Source organism: Bactrocera latifrons, unplaced genomic scaffold (genome assembly GCF_001853355.1).
Source record: "Bactrocera latifrons isolate USDA-ARS-PBARC rearing strain unplaced genomic scaffold, ASM185335v1 scaffold_154, whole genome shotgun sequence".
In the NCBI taxonomy this organism is placed as follows: Eukaryota; Metazoa; Arthropoda; class Insecta; order Diptera; family Tephritidae; genus Bactrocera; species Bactrocera latifrons.
The window spans coordinates 92,700-106,398 of record NW_017535008.1 but is presented as its reverse complement, the minus strand read 5'-3'; the positions used below and the strand labels follow the sequence as shown (position 1 = coordinate 106,398).

The 13,699-nt window shown below is 34.4% G+C and overlaps 1 protein-coding gene across 3 annotated transcripts; it reads right to left on the bottom strand.

Moving 5' to 3' along the window:
* Positions 1–1,393: 1,393 nt before the first annotated feature.
* On the bottom strand, positions 1,394–12,666 carry LOC108966043 (glucose-6-phosphate 1-dehydrogenase). Of its 3 annotated transcripts, none has more exons than XM_018928764.1 (5): positions 12,047–12,666; positions 3,825–3,940; positions 3,603–3,749; positions 3,313–3,530; positions 1,394–2,751 (listed from the first exon to the last, which is right to left on the bottom strand). In XM_018928764.1, exons 1-5 carry the CDS (start codon positions 12,090–12,092, stop codon positions 1,695–1,697), a joined length of 1,584 nt encoding a protein of 527 aa, XP_018784309.1. In that variant the 5' UTR covers positions 12,093–12,666; the 3' UTR covers positions 1,394–1,694. The 3 variants fall into 3 exon arrangements, with proteins under 3 accessions (XP_018784309.1, XP_018784311.1, XP_018784310.1); XM_018928766.1 differs by lacking the exon at positions 12,047–12,666 and adding an exon at positions 4,282–4,300; XM_018928765.1 differs by lacking the exon at positions 12,047–12,666 and adding an exon at positions 4,060–4,251.
* Positions 12,667–13,699: the final 1,033 nt, after the last annotated feature.

The following is a 13,699-nucleotide window of genomic DNA, read 5'->3' as shown; positions in this document are numbered from 1 at the left end:
GCATTTAAATCGAGTTTAGTTTATTTGCTCATTTTATTTCTGCAAATAAAAAAATATTTATATTTTTATTAACTTTTTCACAACAGTATTTTTAAAATCGGTTCATAATTTGTTTACAAAAACCAAAATCCCAAACATTCTTTCATTTGTGCCACTATCGACCACTCGCTCATTCTCTAACTTTAATATTTGTACAACTCTACTTGCTCCATCTCTCACAGCTTTCGCTTTCCACCACTACGCTGCTAAGCTGCTGCTTTGTGCAAAAATTTGCTTTATCTAAAATTTTCCTCAAAATGTTCACATTTCTGCGTCAATATTTAAGCAATCTGTACGAGTACTCCACTTTATAAACTTTTCAATAACACTCTTAATTACTTAATAATATTTCACTAAAAATTAATATTTTTCTCACATTACTGCATCTTTGCTGCGCCATTCACCCCACACACGCCAATTTTATGTGAAATCCACAAAAGTACCGCACGAATCCGTTTCTGCGTTGTGCCAAGCACGAAGGTCCTTTGGCGACTCCTCGTTGACAGCAAAACAGTTTTGTATTGAGTGCATTAAACGAGTACTATTCAGCTCTTGGTTAGCAACACTTCCTTCGTTGACGATTTGCCTGACACAAGCGAGTATTTTAGTAAAGCTTTTATTTACCGGTGCTTTAAGCTCTCTTTTAATAACTTTTTGCCGTTATTACTGTTGTTACGGTTTATTCTACAATTAAATTTTCGGAGCCTGGCCATAGAGAACTGTTATAGATGAACAGCTATATTTTGAGAGAGATCTAATCCGAAAATTAAAATATAATTCTTCCATTAGAATATATTTCTTATTTATGACTACATCCGATTTTGAGTATCCCAGCTTCTTCAGAAGTTATTAATGTCTTTTCGAACGTCTAATACTAAAACAAGAAAAAAAAAACGTTAACTTCGGTTGCATCGATGCTATTATACCCTTCACAAATAAAGACGTTTCCATACAAAAACTTAATTTTGATCGCTTAAAAAAAGAGGACTAGTTCGGGTAATAGAGATAGAGTAAAGGATACGGCTACTCAGCTTATCGTGCTCATTATTAGGAGACTAAATCGTGAGATAGAGAAACACGAACCATAGAAGATCTGGCAACAGACAATTACTAAGTCCAAGCATAGGACTAAGTAAGTAATTTAGCAGTAAAGTACAAAACCCAGGTGCTCTCTTCTTGAATGCCTTTAAATACAAAGACCCTTAGAATTACTGGAATTCATTTTGGTTCAAAAATCCATCGCCAAAATCAACTCTGAGTTTACATCACCGAACGGGGGAAAGAAAATTTTAGTACCATTTTAACATCAATGTGCAAAGCTCGGTTCTCACAGCCGAAAAAAATCTATAAATTATTCTGTTTTTTCAAAAATTTACTTAAAAACTTATTTATAGATCCATTGCTCCATATACTTAAGTTATATATTATAAAATATATCGTATTTGCACTGAACATGTACAAAAGTCAGTGTTTTTATCGCACAATCCATCCATCATCATTTACAAGCTACGAGTATGCACACATATATGTTTTCTAACTGTACATATGTATAACTACTCTTACACAACCATTTTTAATTACTTTAAACAATTGCTTCAGTGTTTTGTTTGTCTTTTTTATGTATTTGTATTGTTATTGACTCAATTATATCTCCTCTACTTCTTTCCATGCCACTTGTAAGACCCGTAGTATTTGAAGTTGTTCTCCGCCGTTTTTTTATCAGCCTCCTTGGGGCCTCGAGTGCCAAACACATAAGGTATGGGTTTCACTTTAGTATTTTCGATCTCGTGCAGCACTGGCGTGAAAATACGCCATGCCTCGTGCAACTCATCTGAACGCACGAAATGCATTTGCGAGCCGCAGAATACATCCAAAATCAACCGTTCATACGCATCCGGCAGATAGGAGTCCTTATAGCGATGCTCATAGGTGAGATCCAGTTCAGTCTCCTCCATATCGAATGTAATGCCAGGGCTCTTGGTCATCATTTTGAAGTACAGAGCTTCGCCGGGCTGCACACGTATGACCAATTCATTGCGTTTGCTGTTACCCTCAAAGATATCACCGGGCACATCGCGATATTGTATGCGCACTACAGCTTTGCGTTCGTTCAGCGCTTTGCCGCAACGTAAAATGAATGGTACACCCTCCCAACGTTCATTGTTGATATGTAGGACACCCTGTGCAAAGGTGGGCGTATTGGAATCATTGGAAACGGTGGGATCATCAAGATAACCTTCGCGCGCTTCACCTTCACCCTCTGGATTGCCGACATATTGTCCCAAAACCATGTCGTCCAATGTAAGTGCTGGAATGCTTTTCAGTACCTTAACTTTTTCATCGCGTATGTCATCGGGTTGGCAGGAAGTTGGCTTCTCCATGGCGACTAGCGACAATATCTGCAGCAGATGGTTTTGCATGACGTCGCGTATGATGCCGAATTCATCGAAATAACCGCCACGTCCCTGTGTGCCGAATGGTTCCTTGAATGTGATGAGCACCGATGCAATATTCTCGCGATTCCATGTTGAGTTAAGTATTTTATTAGCGAAACGTATAGTCATGAGGTTCTGCACCATCTCTTTACCCAAATAATGATCAATGCGATAGAGTTGTTCTTCGTGGAAGAGCGAGGCGAGGTGATCGCTCAGCTTCTTTGATGTGACGTCGTCGCGACCGAAGGGCTTTTCGATAATAACGCGATTCCAGCCGCTAAAAGAAATAGAAAAAAAAAGAATTTTAGTGGTGGGAACTCAACATACGTATACAGTGTTTCATTGGCTTAAAGATGGAAAATATTGTTTCTGATATTCGAAAATATTTCATTAGAACGGCGAACCCAAGCAATAAAACTTTAAAAGCAATTGGAATGGAAGACATTTACTAAGTTCTACCTTCAATCAACTTCAGAAGTTCGTACTCTTGAAAAATAAACTACATCAATTTTGGCAAACTTGCCCGTTTCACCGTAGATATGACCGCTAGATGTTTCAGTTTCAGTCGATCGAATAGGTGCCACGAAACAACTTGAGAAACGAAGGTCTTGTGGAATTCTTTGCAGAAAGACGTGTCCGTCCTTATTTAAAAAAAAAAAACTCAACAAGGAAGAAACAATAGTTCGAACTTGTGATTATCGCTGAATCACTTTGTTTTTTTTTTTTTTTTTGATATTATTGTTTTTAGTTTTAAAAACTTTGACGATGGCAAAAAGTACGGCAGTTTTCGATCTGGGAAAGCTAGGATGTACATCACAAGGGCTCATTTATTACTCACCGTTGTGATAGACAAATTTCCTTAATATTCACAGTCACTTGCTCGAAGACGGATGGCGGCAAAGCCAAGTAGAATATGCGATTACAATTGGAATGGCTCTCCAAACGCTCTAATTGTTCGTTCAAGGCAACAAAATCGCTGCGCTTATCATAGCCACCCGCCGCATAGGCGTGACATTGCCAGAACTCCTCATACTTGGCCTGCTCGTATGGTTGCACCTAAGCATAAAAAGAAATTTGTTAAGTTATAAAGCTGTAATGCATATCTGTTTACCGTTAGTTTCCGCTTACCTTCATGTATGGATGACACTTTGAGCGCAGTTCCTCAATCGAGAGCTTTGAACGTGCATAACCGCAGAAGTTTGTAGGTTTCGGCAGTAAATTGTCACGGAAGAGCCACCACAAGGTGGGGTAGATCTTCTTCTTGGCCAAGTCACCCTGCGTAAATAAGAAAGCCAGACGTTTTTGATTTATGGCGGTTTTAAGGCACTAAAGTGTGCTGGTTTCACTTACCGATGCGCCAAAGATGACGAACGTGTGCGGCACATGGGAATCGAAATGTGTTCCCTCGCACTTCATGGTCGGAGTCTCAAGTGATTTGATGATGTGTTCGAGTGCGGTTTCCTCTTCTGTAAAATGACATAAAGTTGTTGGTTAGTAGCATTTCATTTGGTGATGAAATAACTTCTTTTTTTTTTAATTAATTATGCAAAAACCAAAGCTATCAACACAAAAACTTTTTTCTAACCATAAAATTATGCGCATGTTTTTTGTAGTAAATCTATATATGAATCTGCTTGTGGCTCTATATTTTACGCCAAATTGATTATTTTAATTCTATGAATAATAATTCGCATTAATTATTTAATATTTCAACACTTTAATTGCCGAAAATCGAAAATACAACGTGCTTTCAATTATTATTATTTTTTTCAAAAATATTTCGTCAACGCGCTTTTCCACTGTGTACCTAACGAACTGATGGATTCGCGGCGTTTGCAAAACTGAATGGAAAATCAAAGCGTTTGACTCTTGAGAGCACATCGATCGTGCCGACTGTGCCGATCGCACGTGTTCTACTAATATATGTTAAATATATATCTATATTATTTACATATGCTCACACAATGGTACATATATTTGTATCTATTTATCTTCTAAATGCTTGAAAATCGCACAAACATTCAAGCATACATAGGTTTAAAAAGAGTGGCGAGATTGGATATGTTTTGGCGGGCAAATACGGCACAATACAAATTCATGCGGAGGGTGTTTTTGGTACGATAATTTCCAGAGTTAATTGTGTGTCGAAGTTCTCATTAATTTTCGAGTCTAACACGCCATAGAGTGTTTTATTTGTTGTCGACCCCTAGGTAAAATCGAAAACAGGTGTTTAGTACGCTTTTAACACTGGCTTGTCATTATCGCTATGCGGAAGGAAATACGTCAAATAATAATTTCGTGTAGTAAACAATTCATTTTCTAAACCACGTAGTCGAAGTCAGTTTCTAAGATATGCTTTTGGAAACCAGCGTGTAATATTATTTTGAATTCTTTGTCTCTCAGCGAACTTAATAAGCCTCTTCAAAATCGAAATGTTAACCAAAATAAAAGGATTTTCTTACATGTTTAGGAAATTTATCGAATTTTTATCATAAAGGCTTTGAGCTTAACCCAAAAATTCACACCGTACCTAGCTTCTTATCACACATCTATAATTTATGTATTACTATTAAGGTCTAGTCATTTCATATTTTGAAATACATAAAAGAGCTTGTCGACTACATTTTTGAAGCTCTCTTGCAAACATAGCGTAAAAAGTCACAATCCCCTCAAATGTAATATTATACTAATACTTTTTCCGATTTAAATTAAATAAAGCAGATTTTTAACCAAAATCTTAGAAGCTCACATGCAAACATAATCTAAAAAATAAAATCTACTAGAACATAATATCTTACTTCTGTAGTTTTCAAAAACTCCACCTATTTCACCGAATATTCTAAGCGAATTACTGACTATTTTTTACAACTCGGTATTTTGAATTTAAGTTCTTTTGAAAATTCTTTACCTGCATCCCCTCCAGATATTTTTTAACTTTTGCGATAGTTGTACGATCAATTCACATTCATTTACCTTACTTAAGGGCTTGAATGAGGCTGATTGCTTGATGGATCTGTTATATGTGACTAAGCATACCTGCATACATATATATGTATATATATTCATTTAATATCAATTATTGACTTTCAAATACATAGCAATACCTAACTGTATATATATATATCGTTGTTCATACATACAGGTATATACTTACGTATATCGAATTAGATATTTACGAGGGTATACTCGAACAACCTTATCACATATATAATGCTATAAATAATGTACCGTTATGTTTTACAAGTAAGTTTGACTTCTGTGGAATGACTTATGTATATCAATAACGAAAATAGATTACGTAACAACCTGATATTACAATTGTTAAAGAGATAATAAATAATATAACTAATAGTTTTGGAGGAAACATTCGGGTAGTTGTCAGTTCCAATAATGTCAACACCTCTTCTTAGCAACGAGGCTTTTTTTAAGGTATATGTAACGTATTTATGACTCAAAAATAACATCAAGACACCCAGAAGGAAACGTCGGTTATCCTATAAAGTATATTTTGGGTAGTCGAAAAAGTCTTTTCGTATTTTGTCAATAGAACTTGTTGCAATCGTATACTCGTATCTCCAATGCCATTAATCACACTGTGTCGTACCATATACATAGTGTAGGAAAAGTGAGATTTTAAGCTTCATTTCACCAAAAAAATTAAATTTGGGGAAGTTAAAAAAAGTTACAACTGTTCGTAAATTAGTGAAAATAATGAAGAAATTCGCTACGTTTCGGAACTTTTGTATAAAATAAGAAAAATGCAATGCAAGCCACCAATGTGGCTGTGATGTTTATGTAGACGGTGCCGTATCAGTAGCACAACAATGGTTCCCTCGCTTCTGTTCTGAAAATTTCGAAATTTCGATTCACACTGATGGAATAATGTCTCTAGCGGAAAAATGGCAAAAAGTGGTCGACCAAAATAGTATATCTGTTTATTAGTATAAATATAAAAAAAAATAAGTTGAAGTTTTATTAAAAGTACGAAAATACTTTTTCGACTACCCGATATTATAAAGGGTTCTGTGCAAAAAAGACTGAAGTCACAACATCACACTTAGTTTTACAAGTATTTGAAAAGTCATTAAAGGTTTCCACTCATAATTAACTGTGCAAATAATATATGCGCGCGCGAAAATAAGTGGCGCGCCCCTTATAAATCTCCAAACAAGCAATTCACACCTTACGGTTATATTATATATATTTTTTTTATACGTAATGCTAAAAATATACATATTTAGGTATACAGATATATAATAGAAATGTATATAATAGTACGAGAGCTGCAAGCGGATTTTTGGCACGCTCTCCGGAATCAAGCTGTTTGTTTTTTTACTTTAACCTATAGAAGAAGCATCAATTTATTAGCAAATTATAGTAATTATAAAGTGAACTCTGGGAAGTTATACAGGTGACTTACTATGTGCATTTAAATATATCTCTCTTTGATGAAAATCCCACTTGTCTACAGCGTTCTTAGATTTTTCTGCATAGTCATGCTTATAAGCTACTAAGTAATTACATGCATAGTGCATAAATATGCATTAAAGCACACGTTTTATCCATATTTGCTTATGTATTGTCACCACGTGCTAACACACCTCGTCATATATACATACATACACCTGTAAACTCTTGCGATCGTTTCGAGAGCAACTCTCTCGACATTGACTTGTGCAACTGAGTGAAAACGTTTTATTAATCACGCGATAATTGTACGTAGCCGTAATCATTGTATACTAATTATATATGGCATATACATATGTATGTATGTATGCATAGTACGTATGTTTGTATGTATGCGCTTGAGTATGTTGGCGAAATTTTTGAATAAAGCTACTAATATGGACATAGAGCGCCATATTCGAATACTTATATTACAACAACAACATATGTATTTCAGATTTCGACATCGATCAGTTTCATTCACCATACATACATATATTAGCACACGATTTGAATTTTTCAATATTTAAATTTTACAAAAATTAAAAAAATAATTATTTAATTTCAAAATTTTTCGAAAATATATTTCGACTGTTTCATTCGCCATATATTAGTAAATTTTTTAATTATTAAATTTTACAAAAATAAAAAAAGTAAACGTAGACATTTTAAATTTAAAAATTTTTCGAAAATATATTTTATTTTGCCGCCATAAATCAGTAAAATGGGGAATTTAATGCCCCTAAAAAATTCAAGAATTCTTATTATATTATTATAATTAACAATGTAAAAAACTCGACTGCAACTGACCAGTAGTTGATCTGGAATACCATATAGCAAATGTTATATAAGTTTGACCGACGAAATTAGAGGAAACATACTATAATTAATAATGATACGTTCAATTTTGGCGGCTAACTTCGAAAAACGGACTCAATCTTCGAAAACAATTGGCTTGGATCAATATCCTAAAAAAAAACGATTTTGTCGTATTGTATAGCGCATAGGACAAAAAAAAATATTTGAATTTAAGCTCTTTGAGCGATTTATCGTAGAACGTTATACTTTTGAACATTTCAATTTTAACGCTCACAATAAATAAAAGCGTTTTCAAAAATAGGAAAAAATTTATATTTTAAAAATTATAACCAAAGTTTTCTAAAAATGGAATTTTATCTTTCATTGATAGCCAAATGCTTTAGCGAGCAATTATCTACGCATCACCAGATAGTCTTAATAACTCGTACGATTAAGTAAATTTTTTTCGCAGACATATTTACATACATTAAAGTTGATCTTCCGAATGCATTGGGACTAACACGTATGTACCTAGGTATGGTTATATGTCGTTATATTCTAAAAATTTTCCAATGATGCCACACATTGACAATAAAAAAAATATTTCACGTAAAGCTTTAGCATTCTTTGAACAAATGACCAGCTAAACATAAAAGTTGCTCACAAAAGCTTTCGTGAAAGGTTTCCACTCACTTGGCAATGACATTGTCACTGTCATGCAAAGTGATCGCGCGATCGTGAAATATAAGTACATACACGGTTTTTAAGAGTACAATGCCTAGTTAATTAATGCGCATACATACGTACTAGTGTGTTAGATTTTGAATTGGAAAGTGATTCCGGTGTTGCGCCCTTGCTTAAAACAGATGGCGTGTACACATACTTATGTAAATAAATGCGTGAAAATGACAATCAAAAATCAAGCGCTTAGTGCGTTGCAATTACGCACAGATTTAGTAATGGAAAAAAGATTGAGGTTAACGTCAGACATATGCATACAGAAGGTTGAAGTCTAAGCTGTACTTTTTTAGTTTTTTGTATGACCTCATGATGGCCATTAATTTCATTACTGAGTAATGAAATCAGATTATGCCTGCTTATTGTGTATGTTACTATTTAGTAGAAATTTAAGTTCAAAACAATCTCTTCAAAGCGAAAAAAAATTCGATATAGTCGAAAACTGCACTAAAAACAAGAAAAAACGTTTTCTTCGACTGCACCGAAGCTATAATACCATTCACAGGTGCATTTGTTATAGCATAAAAGAATATAAAAAGATCTTTATCTTAATTTTGATCGATCAGCTTATATGGCAGCTGTGTGCTTAGTAAACCAATTTCAAAAATACATATATTCGAAGATTGTAGAGTTGACTTGCACAATAAGCGATGCCGCATTTCACGAAGATATTCTGTGAAATAAAAAAGTTTTCCATACAGAAACTTAATTTTGATATATTTTTGCATGCCACCTACAACTTAGAGTGGTCCAATATCGGCGGTTCCGACAAGTGAGCATTTTCTTGGGAGAAAGGTCAATAGTGAGGGACTTGGTAGAGTATATTATATTGATAGACACGTCGAAACCGACTCAGCTCGTCACTCTGATCATTTATATATAAATATACAATTTAGAGAGTATCTGACGATTCCTTCCTTAGTGTATAAACAGCAAAACAATTAAGCACCTAATACTCGAATAACATTATTTTTTATGTCAACTTGCAAATAAAGCATACATGTAGGCGCTATACAACACTTACCGCACACAACTTCACTCTCAATGTCGCTGATTTAATGAAAATGGTGCTGAAAGCGTAATTGCTTAACATCATCATCATGTGTCAATGTCAAAAATATTTTAACTAAAATAACAGTAACTTTCTTAATTTTGCGTCTTCGTCCATAATTTGGAGTGTCGTAATTTTATAAATTTGAATGAGGCTATAAATTTAAATCAATTTTTATTTAAAGCTGGCAGTATCAATAATAATTATTTAGCAGCGGTGACCCTTTTGATTTAGGATCTGCATGACTCTGAAAAATGCTATCCCTAAAGTTGTGAAATTCAGCCATCGAAGGGGACTCAAACATAAAGTACTTGGATAATTAGCAAGTCATTTTATTATTACTATAATTTGTAAACCAATATTATTTTTTTATCAAAATTTTTTTTCTTATCTACTTGCTACTTCAAGTCTAAAAAGAGCTTAGAGATAACTTTCTGCTGATTTGAAAGCCATAAATACATAATACAATTTAAAAGGTATATTATCAATTACGTTTACCGCGACCTTATCTCCTTTCCAATGCCACGCCATATTGCATTATACACAAATAGCTTTTAAATGTATTGATTAGAAAAACGTGAGAATTTTTCGTAGAGGTCGAACCACTCTAAAATGATTTGATTGTACAAAAGTTGATACTATACATACATATACACATGGTACATTATAAATATACAGTATTTTTATAACAAAACTCGACAATATTTTAATGGCAAATATACTCATCTGTTGTGAACAATAAAGGTTATCACATACTATATTTGCTGCAGAACACCCCTACAAATGTTATATTAATATTATAAGTATAAATACATGATATATATACACACAAGCCTTGAAAACGGTCCACGTGAAGGACGTAAAAAATGCGCATCAACACCAGAAATCATAGTCAAAATACGGAATATGGTTTTGGAAGATCGTTGAATGCTCAGAGAGATGTAGTAAAGGCTCTATCACCATGATCCTGAATCAAACCAAAAGGCTAAAGAAGGAAAAGGTGTGTACTCGGCTTAGAAACGAGTTCGTTTTTTTGGGATGCGAGAGGAATTGTTATTTTTTTTTTTGTGGATTACTTGCAAACTGGTAAAAGAATTATTTCTGAATATTATTGCAACCTTTTGGACCAGTTAAAGGAAAAAATTCGTGAAAAAAGACCCGATTTGCAGAAGAAAAAATCCTTTTTCATCAGGACAATGTACCGTGTCACAAGAGCATTTTGACAATCTATTTATCTAGAATCCATGAATTAAAGTTCGAATTGTTGGGGCATCCACCGCATTCACCAGATTTGGCCTCCTGCGACTTCCATTTGTTTCCAGAACTCAAAAAATTTATGCGTGACAAGCGTTTTCCATCAAATGAAGAGCTCATAACGGCTGTTGAAGTGTATTTTGCAGACCTTCCGGATTCTCACTTCAGGGATGGGATCCACAGGTTGGAGGATCGTTGGAACAAGTGTATTAATGTTCATGGAGATTATACTGAATAATAATTAAGCGGCCGTTTCAAAACATTCAAAAAGCTAAAAAATCAGACGCCTTTAAATTAAAACCCAGAAGCCAAACCAGACATGCTTCTTGAACGCTGTAAAACGCAGACATTTTGACTGGTGACAAAATGAATCCATTATGACATCCTTGAACGCAAAAAATATATGTTTGGAACCTGGTAAACCAGCCAAATCTATGACTCCACGGTAATGGGAAATGCTACCAAACCCGACTCGTCAAATTGACAAACGGGGTAATGATTTTCCAATACGACAATGCTCGGTTAAATTGCAAGACTGACAAAAAAACTGTTTGGAAATCAACAGCTATGAAATTTTACCTCACCCGCCCTATAGCCCAGACCTTGCTCCTTCTAACTACCATTTACGGATCACGTCAGCTGCTGCCAAACTGGCGCAGCTTTATTGGGATCGAATGTACAAATTGCCAGAAATATTGAAAAAAATTACATTATAATAAAAATAAAGTATATATTTTTCTTACATAAGCAAAAGTTCAAGTGTGAAAAAAAATCGCACGAATATACATAGTTATAGAATCTATACATATTTAAAGATCAACGTGACAAGCTGAGTCGATTTAGCTATGATCGTCTGTCTATCTTTCCAGCTAACCTTAATTCGATTTGAAGGTTGTTTAGAGCAAACAACGCGGTTAGAAAAAAGAAACTTAGTAATACACCGGTTAAAGGTAGTATACAGCCATTAACGTTTTTTCTTGTTCTTTTCTTTATCGATTGCTGTGAAAGCTCATTTGGGGTCGTTTTCTCAATGTCTGGTTAGCAGCCACCTATCAAATAAGTTCTGGTTAAAGTAAGGATCTTTGCCGCAAACAATAGTCTTGGTTCAGTTAACCAGAACTGACAGATGGATGCTAACCACACATTGAGGGAAACGGCCCTTAAACCGTTTCAAAGCATTTAATCCCAAAAATCCATTACCAAATGTTATCGTTTAAATTTTTTTTACTTCCACTTTTCTGGGCGCAAATCTTCATATTCTTTTGTTAACACTTCCATTACTTACCCTCAACCGTTTTACCGTTGCCATTGCTAATCTGCTTAGAGGCCATGACTGTCACAATAACTAATATCTGCTGTACTCAAAAGCGTTTTAGTTTACAATTAAATTATGAACAAACGCTTTGCGGCGATTCTCAATCACTCCACCACGTAAAATTATCTGCTCGTAAACGTATGACTCGCTGACAAAGTCTCTACCGGCTGCTACACACAACGACGATCACTGCGGCTTCGAACGTTAATTGCAACTAAAACACGTTTTATGTGCAAAAAAAACTTATACAACAATCGTTCGTTTGTTTATTTGTTGCTCCACAACGGAATAGCTTAGCACAAGCGCGACGAAGTGGCGGTGAAGACCAATGAATAATGAATATGAAATGTAATGAAATCAGAGGCACTACTACTTCCAAGTGATTCAACTTATGGCACTTTTTTGATCTTTCTTTGGGCAACAGCTTAACCGTTACACACACGCACACACTCAAGTGTTTACTAAGTTGATTGTTGTTGTTATTTAGACGTTGAAGACAGCGCGCGCACAGCAAATAAGGATTAGGCTAAATTAGTGAAAGACTAAACCGTCTATAAGCGAAGAACGCGATTTGAAGACTGTCTAATTTACTGCGATTCAGCTAGTTAGACCCCAACTGTTGGCTGGGGAGCCAACCGAAAGGTAGCTGGCTGAGCGTAAAGCGCTCCACGTTGGCGCAGCACAAAGAGCGCACAACAAGCAAGCATGAAAACTTAATGTGTGTGTACTTTGTGTTACAAACTTACGAAGGTGTGCTTTTTAGCAGCTTGGTTAAACAAAAACTAGGTAAAAGTCAAAAACTACTATTTTCCAATGTCGCTGAGAAAACGGCTGGACCGATCTTGAAATTTTCATACGATTTTTTAAGATATATTTATCAGGTAATGATCGAAAGAATAAATATTTTATAATAAATTCGATTTTTAACCCTCATGAAATGTAAATTTTTTCACAAATACTATTTTTTTGTGAAGCTGCCACTTTCTAAAATATAAATGTACATTATTTGTATATACATATGTATTTATTAAATATAATGTCACTTCAAAATTTGGAAAGCCTTTCCTCTGGCTTGAAAGTGGATATAACACCTTAAATTATCGAAAGCCAGACTTAATATGCAAACTTTAGCACGCGCCTTCGGAAAATATACGCAAGAGTGTTTAGCTAAATATTTAGACGAAAAATTATCGCATAATACCTAGTAGCTGAGAGCCAGTGTGCGATGTAAGCAAATGAAAGGAAATAAAAACAAAATAGTGAAAAAATGGTATAGAAGAAAGATATTTCAAAAAGTTCAAATTATACACCGAAAAGTTAAAAGAAACGTTAATTAAACAAAAGCAATCAAGCAAATAAATCTTAGAATACATACATATGTACATATGGTACATATGTACATACATGCATACATTTAAAGGTGAGAGATGTGCCCTTACGTAGTAGAAGTCTGGTACACACATACATACTTTTTAAACAAAATTTACAAATATTGCATATTTTTATATACATAAATGCTTGAAAATTAAAAAAAAAACTAAAATCTAAGAAAAACTAAATAAAAAATTATATTTTAAAAGGGACAAATCTTTTATTAAAAGAGAATTAAACTAAAAATTTTAA